Here is an 18,765-nt window from a genome sequence, read left to right as displayed (position 1 = left end):
GTTCAACCTATGATTTATGATAAAATCATGTTTAGGGTTACAGCTGTTTTCATTCAGATTGAGGTGAGCTTTTGAAAATACAACAACCCCCCGACCAATGTGACTTTTAACATCCTTCAGTGCTTGGGCATGTCTTAATAAAGCAGTAAAATGACCTGGTAAAATAAAAACGTTTGGATTTTGTATCTAGGCCAGATCATATCTATATTTACTTTAGGATAATGCCCCAGTTATTATTGTGGTTTGTTTAAAAATAACATGCTAATTATTTAACATAAATTAGTCAACAACAAAACACTTCCCGATGTTCGGTAAAGACATACAGTGTACTGGTAAACCCAGTACAACCAAACCATGTTCTTGCGTGCCACAATCTTCAAGAACAACATGATTGAACGGTTGTTATTCTACGAAGCCAGGCACTTATGAAGAATGATAAAATGACCAGGTGCACAGCAAGCGTAGGATACTCCAATTAGTGATGGTCGCTTTGACCGTAGGCACCAACGGCAATTGCTTCCCATAAGCGCCCAGGTTTCTGACAAATTTTAATTTGCCGTTGCATACACAACAAAAGCGCCCAGCATAACAAAAAAGGCGAGCGTCGTACGAAAGCATCGGCTGCTTGGAGGTATAAAACAGCGCAGAACCATTGAAGTTGGCGTCAGAAAAGAAAACGGCCTTTGTTGCGATGTGTTGGTGTCTGGACTTGAGTGGGCGGGCAAAGCGAGAAGTCAGCGCTTCTCTGCTTCGCTGTTTTGCGGTTTTCAAGGTTTTTGCTCAACAGGAATGTGCACAACAGTTCCGATCATTGTTATACCTGAGACGAGCGAACTCATTTGTGACAAACGCTAAACTTTGGTCCGGTATATGACTATTTCCCAATTTAATGAAAATATGTTATTCAAAAACTAGACGTTGAAATATTGTTGAGCGCAAAAAAATCTTATTCTTTATTATCACTTTTTGTTGTTTTATAACCGGTTTATGTTTAAATAAGAATTTTAACCGGTTTATGTTTAAATAAGAATGGTTTTTCGCAGAGAGCAGTTGAGCGTATTTGGCTCTGAAAGCATATGGTATAAGGTATAACGTTGTTTAGCTATACATTGCGAAAAAACGTTTCGATGGTGATGGGATATGTCGACAAGGAACTCGTGCTGGATTCGTCGATGCTCAAGTTCGTGGAACCGCTGGGCCCGGCTCAAGTGGTGGATCGTCAATCTTTGGTGATTTTACCCCAAGGATACCTGAAGGTAAATATTGTCGAACACAAGATACAGGGTTGTTGTATATACTAATCGTTAGTTTATGTCAACGTATGATGTACATTTTGGTAAGTAACTTGGTGTTGCGCAATCACCCACGTGGTTTTGAAAAATTATCTACATCAACCGCAAATGCGATAAATGTTAATCGATCATTTAAGTCAAATCTGTCCATAATATACATAGCCATTGGGATATTCATAATTTAACATTGAGAAACGGTGGATAATCCCAGGAGGGGAGCACAGCAAACAAAAACTATCAAATGCGAAACGCCATTTCTCGTTGACACCTGTAATCGATGCGGAATGGCTAATTATTGGTTTAACCCCATATTGGTGCAGCGTCTGTAACACTGCCGAGGAAAGCATCAAGAGCTTTTTCCTCGCTTTCGGGCATTGCAGAGCAAATACAATGTTTGGCAGCATTGGCAGCGCGGTGACAAGTCTGTTCATGCGCCAGACCGGATAAATGCAATCCCATCACGTTTGGAAATCGATGCCAAGCTAATGAAATATTTATAAGGGTACTGACAAAGGCGACTAGTACAGACGAACTATTGCACTTCAACCATAAGCAGAGTTTTAAACTGTTCGGAAATGAGGGAGAACTGCTGGGTTAGGGGTTTTTCTGTTTTAATTTTGCAAGTATACCTTCACTATCGAGGAATCGATCTGCGGTAATGAACATTGCAATTGAAAAATAATTGAACTGCACGTTGCAATTATAAAGCAAATGCTGCATTTAAGGTCAATTTTGCCGAAAATTATCGGCCTCAAAAAGATCTGAAACCCGACGCAATTCTTAAGTTTCGATTTTCAAACGTTTTATTTGGCAAAAGCTACAAAATTTCACCCCAAGGTTTTTGGACATTATCGTGAATTCCTTCACCCCAAGGAAAAACGTTGGCACAGTAGAATAAAAAACTGCCGGAAGAGCTGAAAATTTTGTTGATTATCGTGAATGTTGCTTTGCGATGCACAGGATGATAAACAAACTCGAAATTGCCGATGCAAGCAGGCACCACACGTGCAGACTTTATGGTTTTTGCCTCGAGTATGAAGTGGCGCGAAGTATTTCGAGAGGGCAGGCGAAATACTTGAACACGTCGGATCCACGACCATGCAAAAAAACAAACGAATCGCAGTCAAAGCAAATCAACGAACTCGCTCTCACCCTATCGATCCGCTGCCACGATCACCGACAAAAAACACCAAAACAGTTACGTTTGTGCCTGGCCAAGGTCCCGCAACAATTGACTTGATAATAATTAAACATTGATCTTGTTCGTAATTGCCTGATGGCTGTCGTTGTTCTCGAAAGGCTGCCGATTTTGTTCACAATTAATGTTTATTCTCTTCAGGTTAGCTTTGAGACCCAAGCTCGGCGATTGGTCTTGCGTGTCCATGCGTTTCGGGAGCAACTGGCAACACGGGACACAGAGACATTGCGTAAGTTCCTAACTTATATTGCGGTTTTAGTTTCGGAAACTATTTCGTCAAGCCTATCTGGGGGATTTTCCATCTAACCCCGCGTACCGTTTTTGCCCCTGGTCTAAAATAACGCACTGCTTTTAGGGCAATGGGTTTTTTCCGAGCTTGCTCGGTAATTTCTTTTTCCATATTTGCAACAAGAACAGTTTAAAACAAATCGTAAGATAAGTTTTTTATATGATTCGATTTTTGTCACATCATTTCTCATGAAACCACTTGTAGCAAAACCGCCTTTGGACGAAGTTTTTTATCGTCAGCACTCAGCAGGGACAATTAATCTGCTGCTTGTGCCACATGCTCGATCCTGTTTCATAACGCCGCATGATTAACCGCCCGTAATTGAACACACCGCCTTACGAAAATCCCGTGACAACTAATTTACATATATTTCACCACAGGTACGACGATTCGGACATTCTACTCTATCCGAAATCATGTACTTGAGGGTAAACCAAGCACCGGGACATTCACTGACAAGGACCCAGAACTTGAACATGTCTTTGACAAGTCAGTGATGGAAAGACTTGCTTTTGGTGAACAAGGATTCAAATCCGGCCAATTTCGCGAAATCATGCAGGTAAGAAAACTTGTGAAGCTGTAGTGAATTAAAGCGTTGCCAGCTCGTTTTTGCGGTCCAAGAAATAATGTTAAGGCCTACTCACAAACCTAACAGGTGTGTTGTGCAATATTCAAGATTAGGTACTTCAATTTAATTGCTGAATCATTGTCTGGTCCAAATGTCACCAACATGTATGATACATAATTGTGATGAGCCATCAACAACATTTGCTAAAACGCAGTCTTGTTTGATGCCTTAACATATGTTGTCTGAAACCTGGGTATGAAAGGCAAAAGAAAAGCGCTGAATCAAATTTAAACCACAATATTTATACGTATATCCAACAAACGCACCAAGTAATTATTTGCAAAAACACGGTTTAGGACTATAAATTCGCGATAGTCTGTTACCTGGAGAACTTTTATTTCGCAGCTAAATGCGCACTTGTGGACTAATTATAGAACACTTCGCGTCACTAAGCTATTAAGCAACGAGCAACATGAATTCATCGCACTGGCGCGTAAGTCTAAACTAACGAGAAAGTAACGTTGGTTCAAATCGTCGACGCATTTCACGCAAGTTATATTACGACGCAAAATTTCATCCCAGGCAGTGTGCCGCCAGGGGCAACCGTTGCCACCTGACTTTTTGGATTTGTGACGTCAATACGAGTTCGTTCGATTCTCAAAGTTACCGAGCCTTTCTCTTAAAGTTTTAGCTTCGGCAAAGCTGCTTAAAAAACGTGATTTTTATTTTCGAGAAATGTACAAAAATTGTAATTTTTAGTTTCGGTAAAGTAATGGTTATGTAACATGTTTTGCACATCACACATCTTGTTAAAACCAGCCAGCTGCCATGTCGTAGCTATTTGTCGAATTAACGAGCAATTAGGGCTAGTGAACGCTGCTGCGATCACGTGTGCGAAAATACATTTCTCCCCTTGTTTGCGTTACATAAAGAATTCTCGGTCCGCGGGTCTTTTTCTCTGCGGAACAGGGTTACAAAACGTTCGGTTGTTCTGTAAGCAATGTTAAATTACTTCGCGTTGCATTAATTCCAACAAAAGACAATAAGAGATACTCAACAAACCCTTTCATGGTTTTACACTTTAAATCGCGTCGCAAAAAAGCAAGAATTAAATAATCGAGAGTTCGACGAAATACAAAGTCACAAAAGCTTTTTCGAACAATATTTGATTAAACCAAGGAGCCTTTTGTTTTGAAACAAATTTACTGGATTCAAATTTAACAGTTGTCTAGCGTGCGCCCAAGCATCCAGTTGGGTTAAAAACATGTCACTTACGTCCACACGAAGCGTGGCAAAACAATGGGAAGATCAATCCAGGATCGACGTCACAATATGTTTATTTCACTCTCCGTTACCTGTTTAAAAATACACAGCAGGAGAATTACCAAGCGTTATTCAATTACAGCTCTGTATCTATCGCGGGAGAAACCGGGCCTTTGTTGGACTTGTTCATGTGGCAGTCGACAAGTTATTCAGTCAAGCATGCGAAGGCGAGGTCACGCATGGTTGGTACAAGGTGAGTTGGAGTTAAAGTTAACCAAATGTTTGCGGTGCAACGTTTCCTTTTGGACGCATAACGAAGACACATTGTGTAAAGATCCGGAAACAAACTTTGTAAAAGTTAGTCAAAGTTTTCAAACTCCGTGTTGTGCGTTTTATTCGTGAAATTCTATCTATCTGGTCACCAGCGTGTAAACTATTCAGAGCCTGGCTTCCTGCCACACCCCCTGATTTAAATTCTTTGCACAATCGAAATAAAACACAGACCCCAACAGAAATCGATTTCGGTTTGTCACAGAGCAGCTGTCTGCCACCTTGTTTTGGTTTGTTAGTGGAATGCAAGTGGATTTTTGGCAGAGCCAGGTGTGTTTCGCTCATTTACTCCCCAGGGATCATGCATTTGTGCGCCATTTGTCCCTGTCCGGTTCAAACCATGTAAACGCATATACTTTGCGTGAATCGTTTGTTTGTTTCCGCGTGACGCACTTTGAATCACGAAAATCAATTTACGATGGATCCAGTGACTTCGTTCTTCCCAACAACATCTGATTTTTTGAGGGGATTTTTGGGAAACTTACGTAAAAATGCTTACCAAATAAATTCTCATCCGCATGGTTTCACAATAGCACATATTTTACCCTTGATATCTTGTTGTTCGGCAAACATATTAACAAGGTCTTTCACTTTTCAGATTTTTCCAAGATCGTCGTTTAGCGTTGGTTGCCCGATCGCCTGCATCACACCTCATTGCGTCAATCCATGTCCTGAAAAGCCTGAAGGGATCGTGTATTCGTCGCGCATGAGCAAACACGCCACCTGTCCTGCGAATTTAAACGCCAGTGAAAAAACTCAAGCACCGACGGAGACGAATAACAAGATGGCGACCGCAGCAAAGCTAACCGCCTACAGTCGCGTTGTTAGTGTCTGTCGAACCTTGTCACGGCGGGTGCAGATGCGAAGGCCACAGCAGCAAGCTCCACCACTTCCAGTGACAATTGATCTGAAAGTTCCCGAGGTATCTCCTAGTTCTACATCTTCTTCTTCAATTGATATTGGCTACGGCAGCGGCGGGAGTAGCCACAGTGCTATCCCAAGTCCACGGCTTTTGGGCACATCACTCGACACAGCGACATCTACATCTACTTTAAAAGATTTCGGTGTGTTTCGCCGCAAGTCAATGCTTTCGGGTAGCGGACGCTCAAGCATGAAACGTTACAGACGAAGCTTTAACTTTGGCGACACGCTGGGATTCAATCAGAGCAACTCAAAGCCGACTTCTACTATTCGCCGTTCCGAGGAAGTAATCTCGAAACAAGCTGCGGAGTTCTCTTCCAATGAAGATCAAAGCACAAGCGGCAGCAGTTGCAGCAGCAGCCAGCAGCGCATCGGTTTTTACGAATCCGATTCGCAGATCTTTCTTCGTCGATCAGTGGAAAGCAACGCATCCGAGGAGGCAAGCACCTCATTGGACAATTTCGATGACGAATGTGAAATACGCTCTCGTGCGAAGACGCCGCCCATGAGGTCTATCAGCTTCGGTGGCGTTGCGGCCAGCGCAGTGGCGCATCACAACACCATTGCACGGACCAGTGCGACCGCACAAGGCAGTATAAAGGCCCCGCGAAAGCAATCGTTTAAGAGGATAGCTCGAGTTCTGTCACGAAAGCGCAAGGAGCGAGGAAACTCAACTGTGAGCGACGGTGGGGTCAAGGATAAGAAACGGCCACCGGTGAAAGCTTCCCTTTCGTTTCCACCTAATAATTGTGCCAACGAGGAACCGGATAATGTATACGAGGTACTTCTTTCACTAAAAAAGATGTCAGTTAGTGAAAAGGCTCCCTCGGTTACGCACCAAGGGGAGGAAAGCTCTCCCGCAGCACCAGCTGTGGCTGAAATTACAGTGGAATGCCCACCTGAAGACCAAGACCTCTGTAAAGACATGCACGAAAGCACGTCGACTGCAGCTGAAAGCATTGTGAACAACAACAACAACAACAATCCGTGCCCAAAACACTGCACCAAACGCGGCAACTTCAAACAACGCCGACTTGTCCGCTTACCCAACGACGCTTTCTCGGATTCCTATCACACAAATACCAAATCTTTATCCGATATCAACCGTCAGCGCTTGTGCAGTAAAGTAAGCTTGTCTGTACAGGAAACTTCCTTTTGTGGCAGTGAAGACGAAGAGGACGAGTACGTTTTGTGCAACGAGAGTTTTGTAACAGTTTTTTCTTCGAACGCATCTTCTTACGTAAGCCTCGAGGAACAAGCAGAGTGTTAATAGTTTTTCCTTGACGTGTTTCGTTTTTTTGTGCTTCGTCGAACTCGTAATAAACGTTAACACCGACACACTCCTTGCTTTTAATAGACTGTCTAGACTGGTTTAATATCCAGTCTGTCAGGTGCTTTAGGTTGTGAAAACGTTTTTTGTTTTATTAAATTAAATATTAAGCCCCCCGTACTATCTACATAACAGTAAAGAGGTAAATGTAGAAAGTAGGTTAAAAGACTATGGTCTTCGTATACATTTATGTATACATTTTGATAGCTTCACTCAATAGTTTTAAACCTGAATACTTATGCGGGATATCATTTATTTTTTTACCGACCTTTGCAGAAAATTTTTCCAAGGTAATTATAAACTGGTCGGTCTATAGCAGCGGTTCCCAAACTGGGGTCCGCGGTCCTTTAGGGGTCCGTGAGGCCATTTTGGGGGGACCGCGAAGCGGTTGAAGTAATTCTATAATCTTATTTGGCGTCAGTTTGTGCCACTAAATAAGTTTAAATCAAAGTAGAATTGAGAATCAACTGTCTTCATTGCTTAACAATAGCCTTTATTGAATGACAACTAACAAAAATGTAATTGTTCGCGCACAATTGTAGTGCATTTGTCTTGTCTGTGATGTCACAAGCTGTGTTTGGATGACTTTTATGCGCAATTTTGCATAACTAGCTAAAATCCTGAAATCAACAGTCGTTTTTATGAAATACATATTTAGGCTCAAGGACCGCGAGCCCTCAAAATAATGGCATATGGACCGTTTTGAAAAAAATATGAAAAAGTTTGGGAACCGCTGGTCTATAGTTAAGTAGGGCTTCCACGCGCCGATCATGTGATGTAATCGTCTCGGACTTGCATGGTTGGACACGTTGCTCATCTAAGAAATATTCCATTCTACGTTAAGCTACTGTAGATTTTATCTTCCGGCCTTTTTTCATAGCGTTGGTTTCAGGGAAAAGGCATATTGCACCATTATAAGTGGATATTGCAGCAAATTTCACTCTGACATGAAATGATAATGATCAATTTCGTATTTAACTAGAATTAAAAAAAGAAATGTGTGAAAAATATCCAATTTTTTTTAAGTGGTCGTTAAAATCGTTTAAGTATACTTATACTAAATATTATCTTTTACTTTTGGCGAGCTACAGTAAAAACCGAATTATAAGACTCTTACATTTAATTTCTTAAAATTAAATCAACATCAGATAAATTATTCTGAGGTAGCGTTGTTTAAAATTACGTTAAATTTGATCTTTTGCGACTCAACGGTTCGTTGATTGTTAGAGAAATGTAATGAGCGTTTCTCGCTACAACCTCTCAAAATAAAGTTTGTCTCGTGACAAAAATGGCGCAAAAGGTTGGAAAAAATGGGCAGTGCGGTGTTTCGTTTCTGACAGTCTAAAAAAGCAGCAATTTGAGGACTGCATCTATTGTTCGCGCAACTAAAACCCGTAACAGGTCATGGCATGGAATTCTGACTGTTATAATCGCACCATCCGGCCATAAACTATTTATAAGTGTTTTAAAAAATGGGCTCGTGTTAAAATGTGGAGTTTGGATGCCAATGACCCACTTGTGACCAATTATGAAATGGCACATTAGAAAGTTCAGACCACCAAGTAGTTTTCGAAATTGCGACCCACGGTTGAACCTAGTAGGGCTATAGATAAACTTTGTCTCGGAACAATGCCCAGTTTAACTGAACCTATAGGCAACTTAATATTACTATGTTACTTGTGGCTCGAGAAGTTTTACACAAATTTATTTCGAAAAAAGATCTATAATGCATTATTTGTGACAAGCATCGGATATCGGGGTAACTAAAAAGTAATTTTTTTTTTTTTTTTCACGGGGTTCGAACCCAGGAACCTCCCGGGGACGAATCCCGATCAGGGTTTTTTATGTCTGTATATGGGTCAGGCGCGCCAGACCGACACCACGCGGAAAACATAATTTTTTTGTGACAGTACAGTCATGGTTGAGTTGAGTTGAGTTTATTTCGCTTGGTGAAAGAAAAAATAGCAACACAGTAGCACTAAAACAATCACCAAGCCGGAAATAGCTGCGCAACATTAAGACGTTATTAATCGCAAAACAGTAAAGGGCACAATTGGTGGATGATACCAAAACGCGCTGCAGCTACACCGTAGTTATGTGAGGGTAAGATTTTAAGGACTAATTTTAATTTTGAAAACCACAACCCTTTCTGGTGTAGCGGTAAATAAATAACATATCAAAATGTTTACATTGTGACGCTAGCGTTTCGTGCACAAAGCATTTCATAGAAGAATACACCAGTGTTAACATGACGTGACACGTATTAAAGTAAAACTTCTTTCCAACACCCGGCGTATGCTTCTATCTCCCAGAAATGTCGAGTCACATTATACTTGCGGAGCCCTTGTTTTAAGCCTTTAATATTTGTCATTATTGTTCGGATTTCCGAAACAACGTTGTTTCCTGTGTAGCTCGAAGTGGCACGTTCTGTGGTAACTAAAAAAAGACACAATGCTCATTTAAAGGGCGCTATTGTATGACGAAATAATTGTGTATAAACTGTATAGCATTTGGAAGAAAGGTAGCAAATAAACTATTTGTTTTTCTGTAAATAACGTGGTTTTGTTTTTGTTTTTCAATTTAGATCATATTTGATACGACATCTAAGGCTAAATGTTTTGTTGTTGATTTGGCTTAATTAGGCTAGCCAGGAGACGGTAAAGATTAAATACATTCACTTGTTAAGATGGTGTTAAGAAGAAAAAAACGGCATCGGTTGTGTTGGTAACGATGTAGAACAGTGTTGTTTATTATTTTTCCCCACATATATTCCGTTCTGCAATCACCTGTAAGCTTATAATTGATAACCCAATAAGGGGGACATGAAATAAAAATGTTTCACATTCACATTTTTAGACGCCCTTTATCAAAATATAGGACAAATATGATAGACGAACGGACGTCATGGCAACCCTGGCAATAGCTTATTAAAAATAAGAGTTTGACGGATGCGTACTAGTTTGTATAATCGAGCTTGACTGATGTACATCATTTTTCAGTCATCAGATGTCGTTACAAACCAGGTGTTGTATTTAAAGAAAATGTAATTTGAGAACAGTAAAGTCGGTAGGCTTATTGTACTGACGTAGGTTGTAGGACAGGTGGCAACTTACCTGTGGAATCATCAAGTTAAGATGAGTTTCAGTTGAAAGCCATTTGATGACCTGTAGCGGAAACCATGCCGCTTAACTTTTTGTTATGTTGATATAGATGCAGTTGGACGAAAGTTTGAAATATCTTTGTGACTAATAAACATGAAAAACTTGAATCGTGTGACTCCAGCAATTAATAGGACTGAGAGTCAGGATGATATATCAATCATATCCGCTGACTTCACAGAAAATGTTAAGAGCTCAACCGGACCAACAAACACGGTCATGTCTTTGCACAACGTCAGTTACAATGTCAATGTGAAAAGTGGGTGTTTTCACAAGAAATCCAAAACAGTTTTAAACAACATCAGGTAAACTATAGCAGCAATGTTGTGGGAAGTTTACCTTAAACCATATATATAGCAACTTATAAGTGACATGTATTAACCTTGTTTGTTACAGTGGAATAATGAAGCCTGGTCTGAATGCAATCATGGGTCCAACTGGAAGTGGAAAATCATCGTACGTGGTTTATATTTAAAATAATACAGTGAAAGTTTAAAAATAGCTAATTATAGATATTTGAACAAAAAAGGTGTTGATGAAGAGCCTTAATATGTAAGTGATATTTTTAGGCTGTTGGACATACTTGCTGGAAGAAAAGATCCTATTGGCTTGTCTGGATTAGTTTTGGTTGATGGAAGACCTCTGCCTTCGAATTTTAAACGTCTCAGTGGATGTGTTATTCAGGTTAATAATTTCTCTCCAATTTAATCTCTTGCGTTCTTATACACACAATTAATGTCACATAACAACTATTAAAGTCACAGATTTATAATATATCTCACATGAATTTATACAGGACGATATATTTTTTGGGACATTGACTGTTCGCGAATATTTTTGGTTTTCGGCCAACCTTCGCCTGCCTAGTTCTGTATCTAGCGACGTTAAAAGTAAACGGATCGATGAAATTCTGCACGACCTTGGCCTGACCAAGTGCGCCGATACCCAAGTAGGTTTTGTTGTTGTTGTTTTTTGAAAAACTATGGGATTTGTGCCAGATATCGGCTTGTATCTTGGGATATGGCGCCAATTTTAGGCCCGTTTACGACTCTGAAATGCAATATACCAAAAGGAAATTATTATGCCCGATCAAAGTTGTTTTTCTGGCCAAATGACTTGAACAAAGAAATATTATGAGACCATTATGAGATGTTGCTCTGCAAAAGCCACAGGTAATGGTAGACTACATACAATAAATCGGCAACGAGTTTATCCGAGGCATATCTGGTGGAGAAAAGAAACGAGCATCGATTGGCATGGAACTTATCACATCCCCATCCGTTCTCTTCCTCGACGAACCAACCAGCGGCCTCGACGCATCCACAGCAAACGCTGTTGTGTTGTTGTTAAAAAGGTAAAACATATTTTGGAGGTATGCTCGATAGCTGAAGTAATTGTATCGTTTATCCAGATTGGCCAATCGAGGTCGTACAATCATTCTTTCCATCCATCAACCTCGTTATTCCATCTTTCGCTTATTCGACTCCATCACCCTTCTTTCGCTAGGACATCTAGTTTACCACGGACCCTGCGAAAAATCATTACCTTATTTTCAAAACTTAGGTCTGTAAAAATGCTGATAATAAATACTTTAGGTCAGTAATAGGCTAAGAATTTACCTTCGTTACGTTTTAAAACTAGGCGATTCGAAGATTATCCTTTTAAAAAAAATCTAAGATTACAAGTTTCTAAAAAACCTTAAAAAGCACATTTTTACATCGTTTTAGGTTACACCTACGAGAAGCACAACACTCCAGCTGACTTCATCCTTGACATTATTAACAGCGATTCAATTGCCGTGGCCTCTACAAATCAAGAAAGTATAATCATTTATTCATTTATTCATTTAATCTGCATTGTTTGGTTTTGTTTCAACGCAATAATCGCTGTAATTTGATCAGGAAATAATGAGATAACAGACGAAGAGGCGACTACTGTGGCAAGGCAACTTTCCGAAAAATTTCAAACATCGGAAATAAAGTCGTTTACTGAAATCGAACTTGCTTCTGTGCTTGAACAAAACGAAGGTTCAAAAAAGTAGATCTCTAAATGACGTGATTTTAAAAATAGGCTAACAATGACAGATCATGCTTGATCAGGTGAAACGGGTTGTCATTTAAATGGTACATCTGTCTGTTTGCAATGTCACATATTATATAACAATAGCCCAAGTTTGCGTTTTTCAGCACTTTTAAGCAGAAACGGCCAAAAGCATAACGAATGGAATTCCGGCGGCGAATACGCGACAAACTTTTTTCAACAATTTAGCGTACTTTCACGGAGAGCTTTCAGGAACATCGCACGAAATCCTCCTCAGACAGTCGCAAACGTTAGTAAATTGGTTAGGGAGCTGTAACAGTTTGTTTGGAAATTACATTTTTAAGGTATTCGATACATTAGTTGTCTTTTTAATTCGATTAACGTTAAAATGTTGTCAGAGCTGTTAACCATGTCGGTGGACAGTTTGTCAACTCGTTTTGAAGTTAAATTGGAACAAAGGTTATTCTTTTGTGTAGATCGCAACATGTCTCGTGGTCGGTGTCGTGTTCGGTGCATTGTACTTCGATGTCGACGACTCTGCCACGTCTGGAAGTCAGAACAGGTGGGTCAGGTCAATTTTCCTTTCATCCACATTTATAGCCATACAAAAAAAAATCTGTTAAAATGTCGGGTCTTTTGTAGTTTGAAGTAAAAATTAAAAACTGGCACCTCACTATCTTAATTACCTTTTCTATAAAATACCAATGTTACGTTCGCTAAGAGTCCAAGACAAATCATAAATTTCCCGAAATTTGTTTAAACTCACTAAGTTGCCCCACGTGATTAAAATTGGATCAACACCGCTTGCTAAATCTTGCTTCTATTTGTTCAAATATATCTTCTGTCCAAATTTATTTGATTTTTTTGCTTTGGTTTCATACCCTTTTTCTTCCGCCGCAACTTGCTGGCATTAAGATTTGTCGTTAAATTTGTCATTGATGATGTATATATATTCAGGTTTGGAATACTTTTCCTCGTCTCTACCATGGTACTTCTTTTTTCCTACCCCTCTATTGATGTTTTTGTAGAAGAGAAACAAATTTTCATGTAAGTTATCCAAGTTTTGTGACCAAGTAGTTGTTTTCAAAACTATGTTTTACTTTCCAGTCACGACTACGTATCTGGTTACTATCCAATCATCTCGTATTTTCTTGCAAAAATAATGGCTGATATCATTATGATGCGAACAATTGGAACTATTATGTTAGCTGTCATTACTTATTGGATGACAGGTGATGCATTTTTTCGATTGGTGGCACTATAGTTTTCAAATCCAGTTTTTGTTTAGGTCTAAACTCTTTTTATGTTTAGGTCTAAAGTCTGACCCACGATCTTTTCTGATTTACGTTTTATTTCTCTTGCTTATCGGTTATTCCTCCGTGTCAGTGGCCTTGTTCTTCTCCATAACGTTCCAATCAATTATCATCGCTCGTATCTACATGTTCTTTTTTTACACAATGTCTGTGGTAAGTCAGTTTTATTGCCTCTACATACATAATGTAAATGTGAATAAATATAACCATTATTTTCAGTGTTTTGCCGGCCTCATTTTAAACACGAGAACTATTCTTTCTTGGTTGGCGTGGTTGAAATACCTCAGCATGTCCCAATATGCACTTTCAGTAAGTAATGTTTCTACTTTTGCCATCATTTGAAAAAGTACCTACCATGCAAAATCATTGTTGTGTCAATATCGATGTATGCATAATACCAGGATTCGTTTATTTTCATTGTAATTAAACTGGAAAATGGCCCTAAAATATCTTTGCAAAATACCTTCTGTTTTTTTTCCTTGCAGGGGTTAAGTGTGAATGAGTTTCGGTTTCAAACCTTTCAACTTTGCCCTATGATGCCCCATTACCAACAAACATCAGTGCGATTACGTCAGCTGTTTCGTTTCCCGGGTTTTCTGTCACCAACCAACATTCAACCACCTGGTAAAGATGATTGACACATAAAGCAAACTAGATATTATATTACATGCAGCGACCACGTACATCGACATTGAAGTAAAAAACATAAGTTGGAAGAAGATATGTTTATGAAGAAATTTAAACCCATGTGCAGTGTTTTATGTATACCTGTGTAGTGAATATCACCTTACCATAAACAAGATTAGATGAGTAATAACATAAGATTTTACTTATTTTTTATTACACTTATTGATCTGAAAGTAATTTTTTTGTTTCTTGTATCCAACAGTTTCTTAATACCCGGAGAAGAGATTCTTCTTCAAAATCTCGACTACAATGACGCGACTTTCACTGACTGGGATGTGTGGGTTAACGTTGTCGCTCTCAGTTGCATTACAGTTGAAATGTATGGGCTCACCTATATTCAACTTGTCCGCAGTAAAGTGTACACTTAGATATATAGTTTGTTTCGCCAATATGTATGTATTTAGAAATACAAATACAACTGATTCCGTCTTCGGATTACAAAAATCAAAAATATATACTATTCCATTGAAGTGAGCGACGATGCTGCATCTTGAATTTTCAGATCCTATTGCAAGCAACAATTTTGTAGGTAGGCCCATATTGAAAAATTTACAAGCTCAATGGAAAATCCGCCATAAATTGAATGAACACCACTTTCATACCTTCCTGTGATACATTCAGTCGGTCTTCTCACACGATATTTTTCAGTTAGAACTTCCTGTCAAACAAAACCAAATTCAATTTGAAATGAGTTGTCGATTAATAGCTGCACATTGTAAAATGAACCATAAAGGCACATGCTTTAAATATAGTGTATGTTATTTTGCAGTGCATTCAATAAAAGTTTGTACGGCTTTACAAAACAAGATTTTGTTTGTGATGTGATCGTTGTGTTTACTAAACAGTTCCCAATGTGCTGTCTGAAGCGCGCCAAATTAGTAAATTATTTTAGTACATGTAGGCCTGTGAATTTGTTTTTTTTTTGCAATGGCAATATGTGTCGCTTTAATGTGTTGGAATTAACAGCTTAACAAACTATTCTTATAAGCCTACAAATCTTTTTAGGGTTTTGTAAATAATGTTAAAGTCCCATGATTGCCAGACAGTTTGCAGAAAAAGGTTTACTTGAAATTATGAAAAGCTTTGATAAACGTAGTTCCAGTAAGCCTTTTAGTGGACCAGATGGATAAATACAAATCAAGATTTATTACAGTTTGAAATTAAAAGCACTGAAAAATAATCGTGCATTAATGCGAACCATATGTAAGGTATCTTTGCACAAACATTCTACAAGGCGCCATAATAGTATTCTACGTGAGATGTTTTTTTTCTAGTTTTTTCACGGGGTTCGAACCCAGGACACTCCCGGGGACGAATCCCGATGAAGGTTTTTTATGCCTGTATGTGGGTCAGGCGCGCCAGACCATTCGGCCAAGTTCCTGCCCACGTGAAAAGTTTTTTTTTTGTTCGTGAAATGTTAATACGAAAACACATTTACATCGACAAGTTGCAGCCCATCAGTGTCATCAAAACCGGGGTCTTTAAAACCACGAGATGTCTCTCTTAAGCAATTTTTATATAAGGTAACAACGGAATTCATAAAAGAGAAAACAGATAAGAAAGGGTGCTTTGGACGCATGTACAGACATAGAAAACTGAGCGGTGCTTGTTTCCGAGAAAGTCTAGGGTTCGAACCCCGTGAAAAGAAAGAAACTGTAAAAAATACCTTGCGGAAGTGAGTTAAACATGTTACATGGAGATAGATTGAAATTTGTTGTTCAACAAGCGATTTCAAGTTAAACTTGAATCATAAGCGAGATAGAAACAGATGGAAAGCAGATATAGCAGTAAAAGCAAAATAGAAAGAGATATTTGATTACACTCCTATTGTTAACAATGCAAACCCCCGATATATTTCAATATCGTGAGATTTCAACAGATGAACTCATTGCTATGTTGAAAGTTCAGGTTTTGTATTACTAATGATCTTTGTGACTAATAAACATGAAAAAGTTGAATCGTGTGACTCCAGCAATTAATAGAACTGAAAGTCAGGATGATATATCAATTATATCTGCTGACTTTACAGCAAATGTTAAGAGCTCAACGGGACCAACAAACACAGTCATGTCTTTGCACAACGTCAGTTACAAAGTCAATGTGAAAAGTGGGTGTTTTCACAAGAAATCCAAAACAGTTTTAAACAACATCAGGTAAACTATAGCAGCAATGTTGTGGGAAGTTTATCTTAAACCATATATATAGCAACTTATAAGTGACATGTATTAACCTTGTTTGTTACAGTGGAATAATGAAGCCAGGTCTGAATGCAATCATGGGTCCAACTGGAAGTGGAAAATCATCGTAAGTCGTTTAACTATTCAAGCCACACAACAAGTTGATTAACAAATAAATGTCATGTTTTATGAGAAGGGTAATTACACAAACACTAAAGTAATATTTCAAAATGTTTAAGGCTGCTGGACATACTTGCTGGAAGAAAAGATCCTAATGGCTTGTCTGGCTTGGTTTTGGTTGATGGGAGACCTCTGCCTTCGAATTTTAAACGTCTCAGTGGATATGTTATTCAGGTTAACAATTTCTCTCCAATTTAATCTCTTGCGTTCTTATACACATAATTAATGTCAAATAACAATTTTTCGTGCCACACTTTTTATACTATATCTAACTTGAATTTATACAGGACGATATATTTTTTGGGACATTGACTGTTCGCGAATACTTTTGGTTTTCGGCCAACCTTCGCCTGCCTAGTTCCATATCTAGCGACGTTAAAAGTAAACGGATCGATGAAATTCTGCACGACCTTGGCCTGACCAAGTGCGCCGATACCCAAGTAGGCTTTATTGTTGTTTTTTCAAAAGATATTGGATTTGTGCCAGATATCGACTTGCATCTGGGGTACGACGCCAAAAAAATTTATGCCCATTTACAAATTACAACTCTGAAGCGCAATATACCAAAGGAGATTATTATGCCCGATCAAAGTTGTTTTTGTGGCCAAATTACTTGAACACAGAAATATTATGAGACCTTATATGTTGCTCTGCAAAAGCCTCACTTATATAGTAAACTATGTGCTTCAATAGATCGGCAACGAGTTTATCCGAGGAATATCTGGGGGTGAGAAAAAACGAGCATCGATTGGCATAGAACTTATCACTTCTCCATCCGTTCTCTTCCTCGACGAACCAACCAGCGGCCTCGACTCATCCACAGCAAACGCTGTTGTGTTGTTGTTAAAAAGGTAAAACATATTTTGGAGGTATGCTCGATAGCTGAAGTAATTGTATCGTTTATCCAGATTAGCCAATCGAGGTCGTACAATCATTCTTTCCATCCATCAACCTCGTTATTCCATCTTCCGCTTATTCGATTCCATCACCCTTCTTTCGCTGGGGCATCTAGTTTACCACGGACCCTGCGAAAAATCATTACCTTATTTTCAAAACTTAGGTCTGTAAAAATGCTGATAATAAATACTTTAGGTCAGTAATAGGCTAAGAATTTACCTTCGTTACGTTTTAAAACTATGCGATTCGAAGATTATCCTTTTAAAAAATCTAAGATTACAAGATTCTAAAAAACCTTAAAAAGCACATTTTTACATCGTTTTAGGTTACACCTACGAGAAGCACAACACTCCAGCTGACTTCATCCTTGACATTATTAACAGCGATTCAACTGCCGTGGCCTCTACAAATCAAGAAAGTATAATCATTTATTCATTTATTCATTTAATCTGCATTGTTTGGTTTTGTTTCAACGCAATAATCGCTGTAATTTGATCAGGAAATAATGAGATAACAGACGAAGAGGCGACTACTGTGGCAAGGCAACTTTCCGAAAAATTTCAAACATCGGAAATAAAGTCGTTTACTGAAATCGAACTTGCTTCTGTGCTTGAACAAAACGAAGGTTCAAAAAAGTAGATCTCTAAATGACGTGATTTTAAAAATAGGCTAACAATGACAGATCATGCTTGATCAGGTGAAACGGGTTGTCATTTAAATGGTACATCTGTCTGTTTGCAATGTCACATATTATATAACAATAGCCCAAGTTTGCGTTTTTCAGCACTTTTAAGCAGAAACGGCCAAAAGCATAACGAATGGAATTCCGGCGGCGAATACGCGACAAACTTTTTTCAACAATTTAGCGTACTTTCACGGAGAGCTTTCAGGAACATCGCACGAAATCCTCCTCAGACAGTCGCAAACGTTAGTAAATTGGTTAGGGAGCTGTAACAGTTTGTTTGGAAATTACATTTTTAAGGTATTCGATACATTAGTTGTCTTTTTAATTCGATTAACGTTAAAATGTTGTCAGAGCTGTTAACCATGTCGGTGGACAGTTTGTCAACTCGTTTTGAAGTTAAATTGGAACAAAGGTTATTCTTTTGTGTAGATCGCAAC

The 18,765-nt window shown here is 38.8% G+C and overlaps 3 protein-coding genes across 3 annotated transcripts; all 3 read left to right on the top strand.

Annotated features, from left to right (window-relative positions):
• Positions 1–1,023: 1,023 nt before the first annotated feature.
• Positions 1,024–7,199, top strand: LOC145225250 (uncharacterized). Its single transcript, XM_080091937.1, has 5 exons — positions 1,024–1,256; positions 2,632–2,719; positions 3,160–3,338; positions 4,753–4,863; positions 5,539–7,199. The coding sequence occupies exons 1-5, from the start codon at positions 1,128–1,130 to the stop codon at positions 7,129–7,131; spliced, it is 2,100 nt and encodes a 699-aa protein (XP_079948063.1). The 5' UTR covers positions 1,024–1,127; the 3' UTR covers positions 7,132–7,199.
• A 3,246-nt stretch (positions 7,200–10,445) lies between these two features.
• LOC145223543 (broad substrate specificity ATP-binding cassette transporter ABCG2-like) lies at positions 10,446–14,340 on the top strand. Its single transcript, XM_080089952.1, has 15 exons — positions 10,446–10,654; positions 10,746–10,805; positions 10,907–11,033; positions 11,146–11,310; positions 11,558–11,703; positions 11,761–11,912; positions 12,077–12,169; positions 12,251–12,376; positions 12,449–12,678; positions 12,866–12,951; positions 13,347–13,436; positions 13,497–13,621; positions 13,701–13,855; positions 13,922–14,011; positions 14,188–14,340. The coding sequence occupies exons 1-15, from the start codon at positions 10,446–10,448 to the stop codon at positions 14,338–14,340; spliced, it is 2,007 nt and encodes a 668-aa protein (XP_079946078.1).
• Positions 14,341–16,281: 1,941 nt separating this feature from the next.
• LOC145223542 (broad substrate specificity ATP-binding cassette transporter ABCG2-like) lies at positions 16,282–17,601 on the top strand. Its single transcript, XM_080089951.1, has 5 exons — positions 16,282–16,542; positions 16,634–16,693; positions 16,806–16,920; positions 17,034–17,186; positions 17,440–17,601. The coding sequence occupies exons 1-5, from the start codon at positions 16,334–16,336 to the stop codon at positions 17,599–17,601; spliced, it is 699 nt and encodes a 232-aa protein (XP_079946077.1). The 5' UTR covers positions 16,282–16,333.
• Positions 17,602–18,765: the final 1,164 nt, after the last annotated feature.

Source organism: Phallusia mammillata, chromosome 4, assembly GCF_965637545.1.
Source record: "Phallusia mammillata chromosome 4, kaPhaMamm4.hap1.1, whole genome shotgun sequence".
NCBI classification, from domain to species: Eukaryota; Metazoa; Chordata; class Ascidiacea; order Phlebobranchia; family Ascidiidae; genus Phallusia; species Phallusia mammillata.
This window is presented reverse-complemented; position numbering and strand designations above follow the sequence as displayed.

Excerpts from the sequence above, each read along its gene's own strand:
- LOC145225250 (XM_080091937.1), top strand. The coding sequence starts at position 1,128 with ATGGTGATGGGATATGTCGACAAGGAACTCGTGCTGGATTCGTCGATG. Across the intron at positions 2,720-3,159 it reads ACGGGACACAGAGACATTGC|GTACGACGATTCGGACATTC; the intron begins GTAAGTTCCTAA and ends ATTTCACCACAG. Across the intron at positions 3,339-4,752 it reads AATTTCGCGAAATCATGCAG|CTCTGTATCTATCGCGGGAG; the intron begins GTAAGAAAACTT and ends ATTCAATTACAG.
- LOC145223543 (XM_080089952.1), top strand. The coding sequence starts at position 10,446 with ATGAAAAACTTGAATCGTGTGACTCCAGCAATTAATAGGACTGAGAGT. Across the intron at positions 13,437-13,496 it reads GAAGAGAAACAAATTTTCAT|TCACGACTACGTATCTGGTT; the intron begins GTAAGTTATCCA and ends TTTACTTTCCAG. Across the intron at positions 13,856-13,921 it reads TTTTTTACACAATGTCTGTG|TGTTTTGCCGGCCTCATTTT; the intron begins GTAAGTCAGTTT and ends CATTATTTTCAG.
- LOC145223542 (XM_080089951.1), top strand. The coding sequence starts at position 16,334 with ATGAAAAAGTTGAATCGTGTGACTCCAGCAATTAATAGAACTGAAAGT. Across the intron at positions 16,694-16,805 it reads ACTGGAAGTGGAAAATCATC|GCTGCTGGACATACTTGCTG; the intron begins GTAAGTCGTTTA and ends AAAATGTTTAAG. Across the intron at positions 16,921-17,033 it reads TCAGTGGATATGTTATTCAG|GACGATATATTTTTTGGGAC; the intron begins GTTAACAATTTC and ends GAATTTATACAG.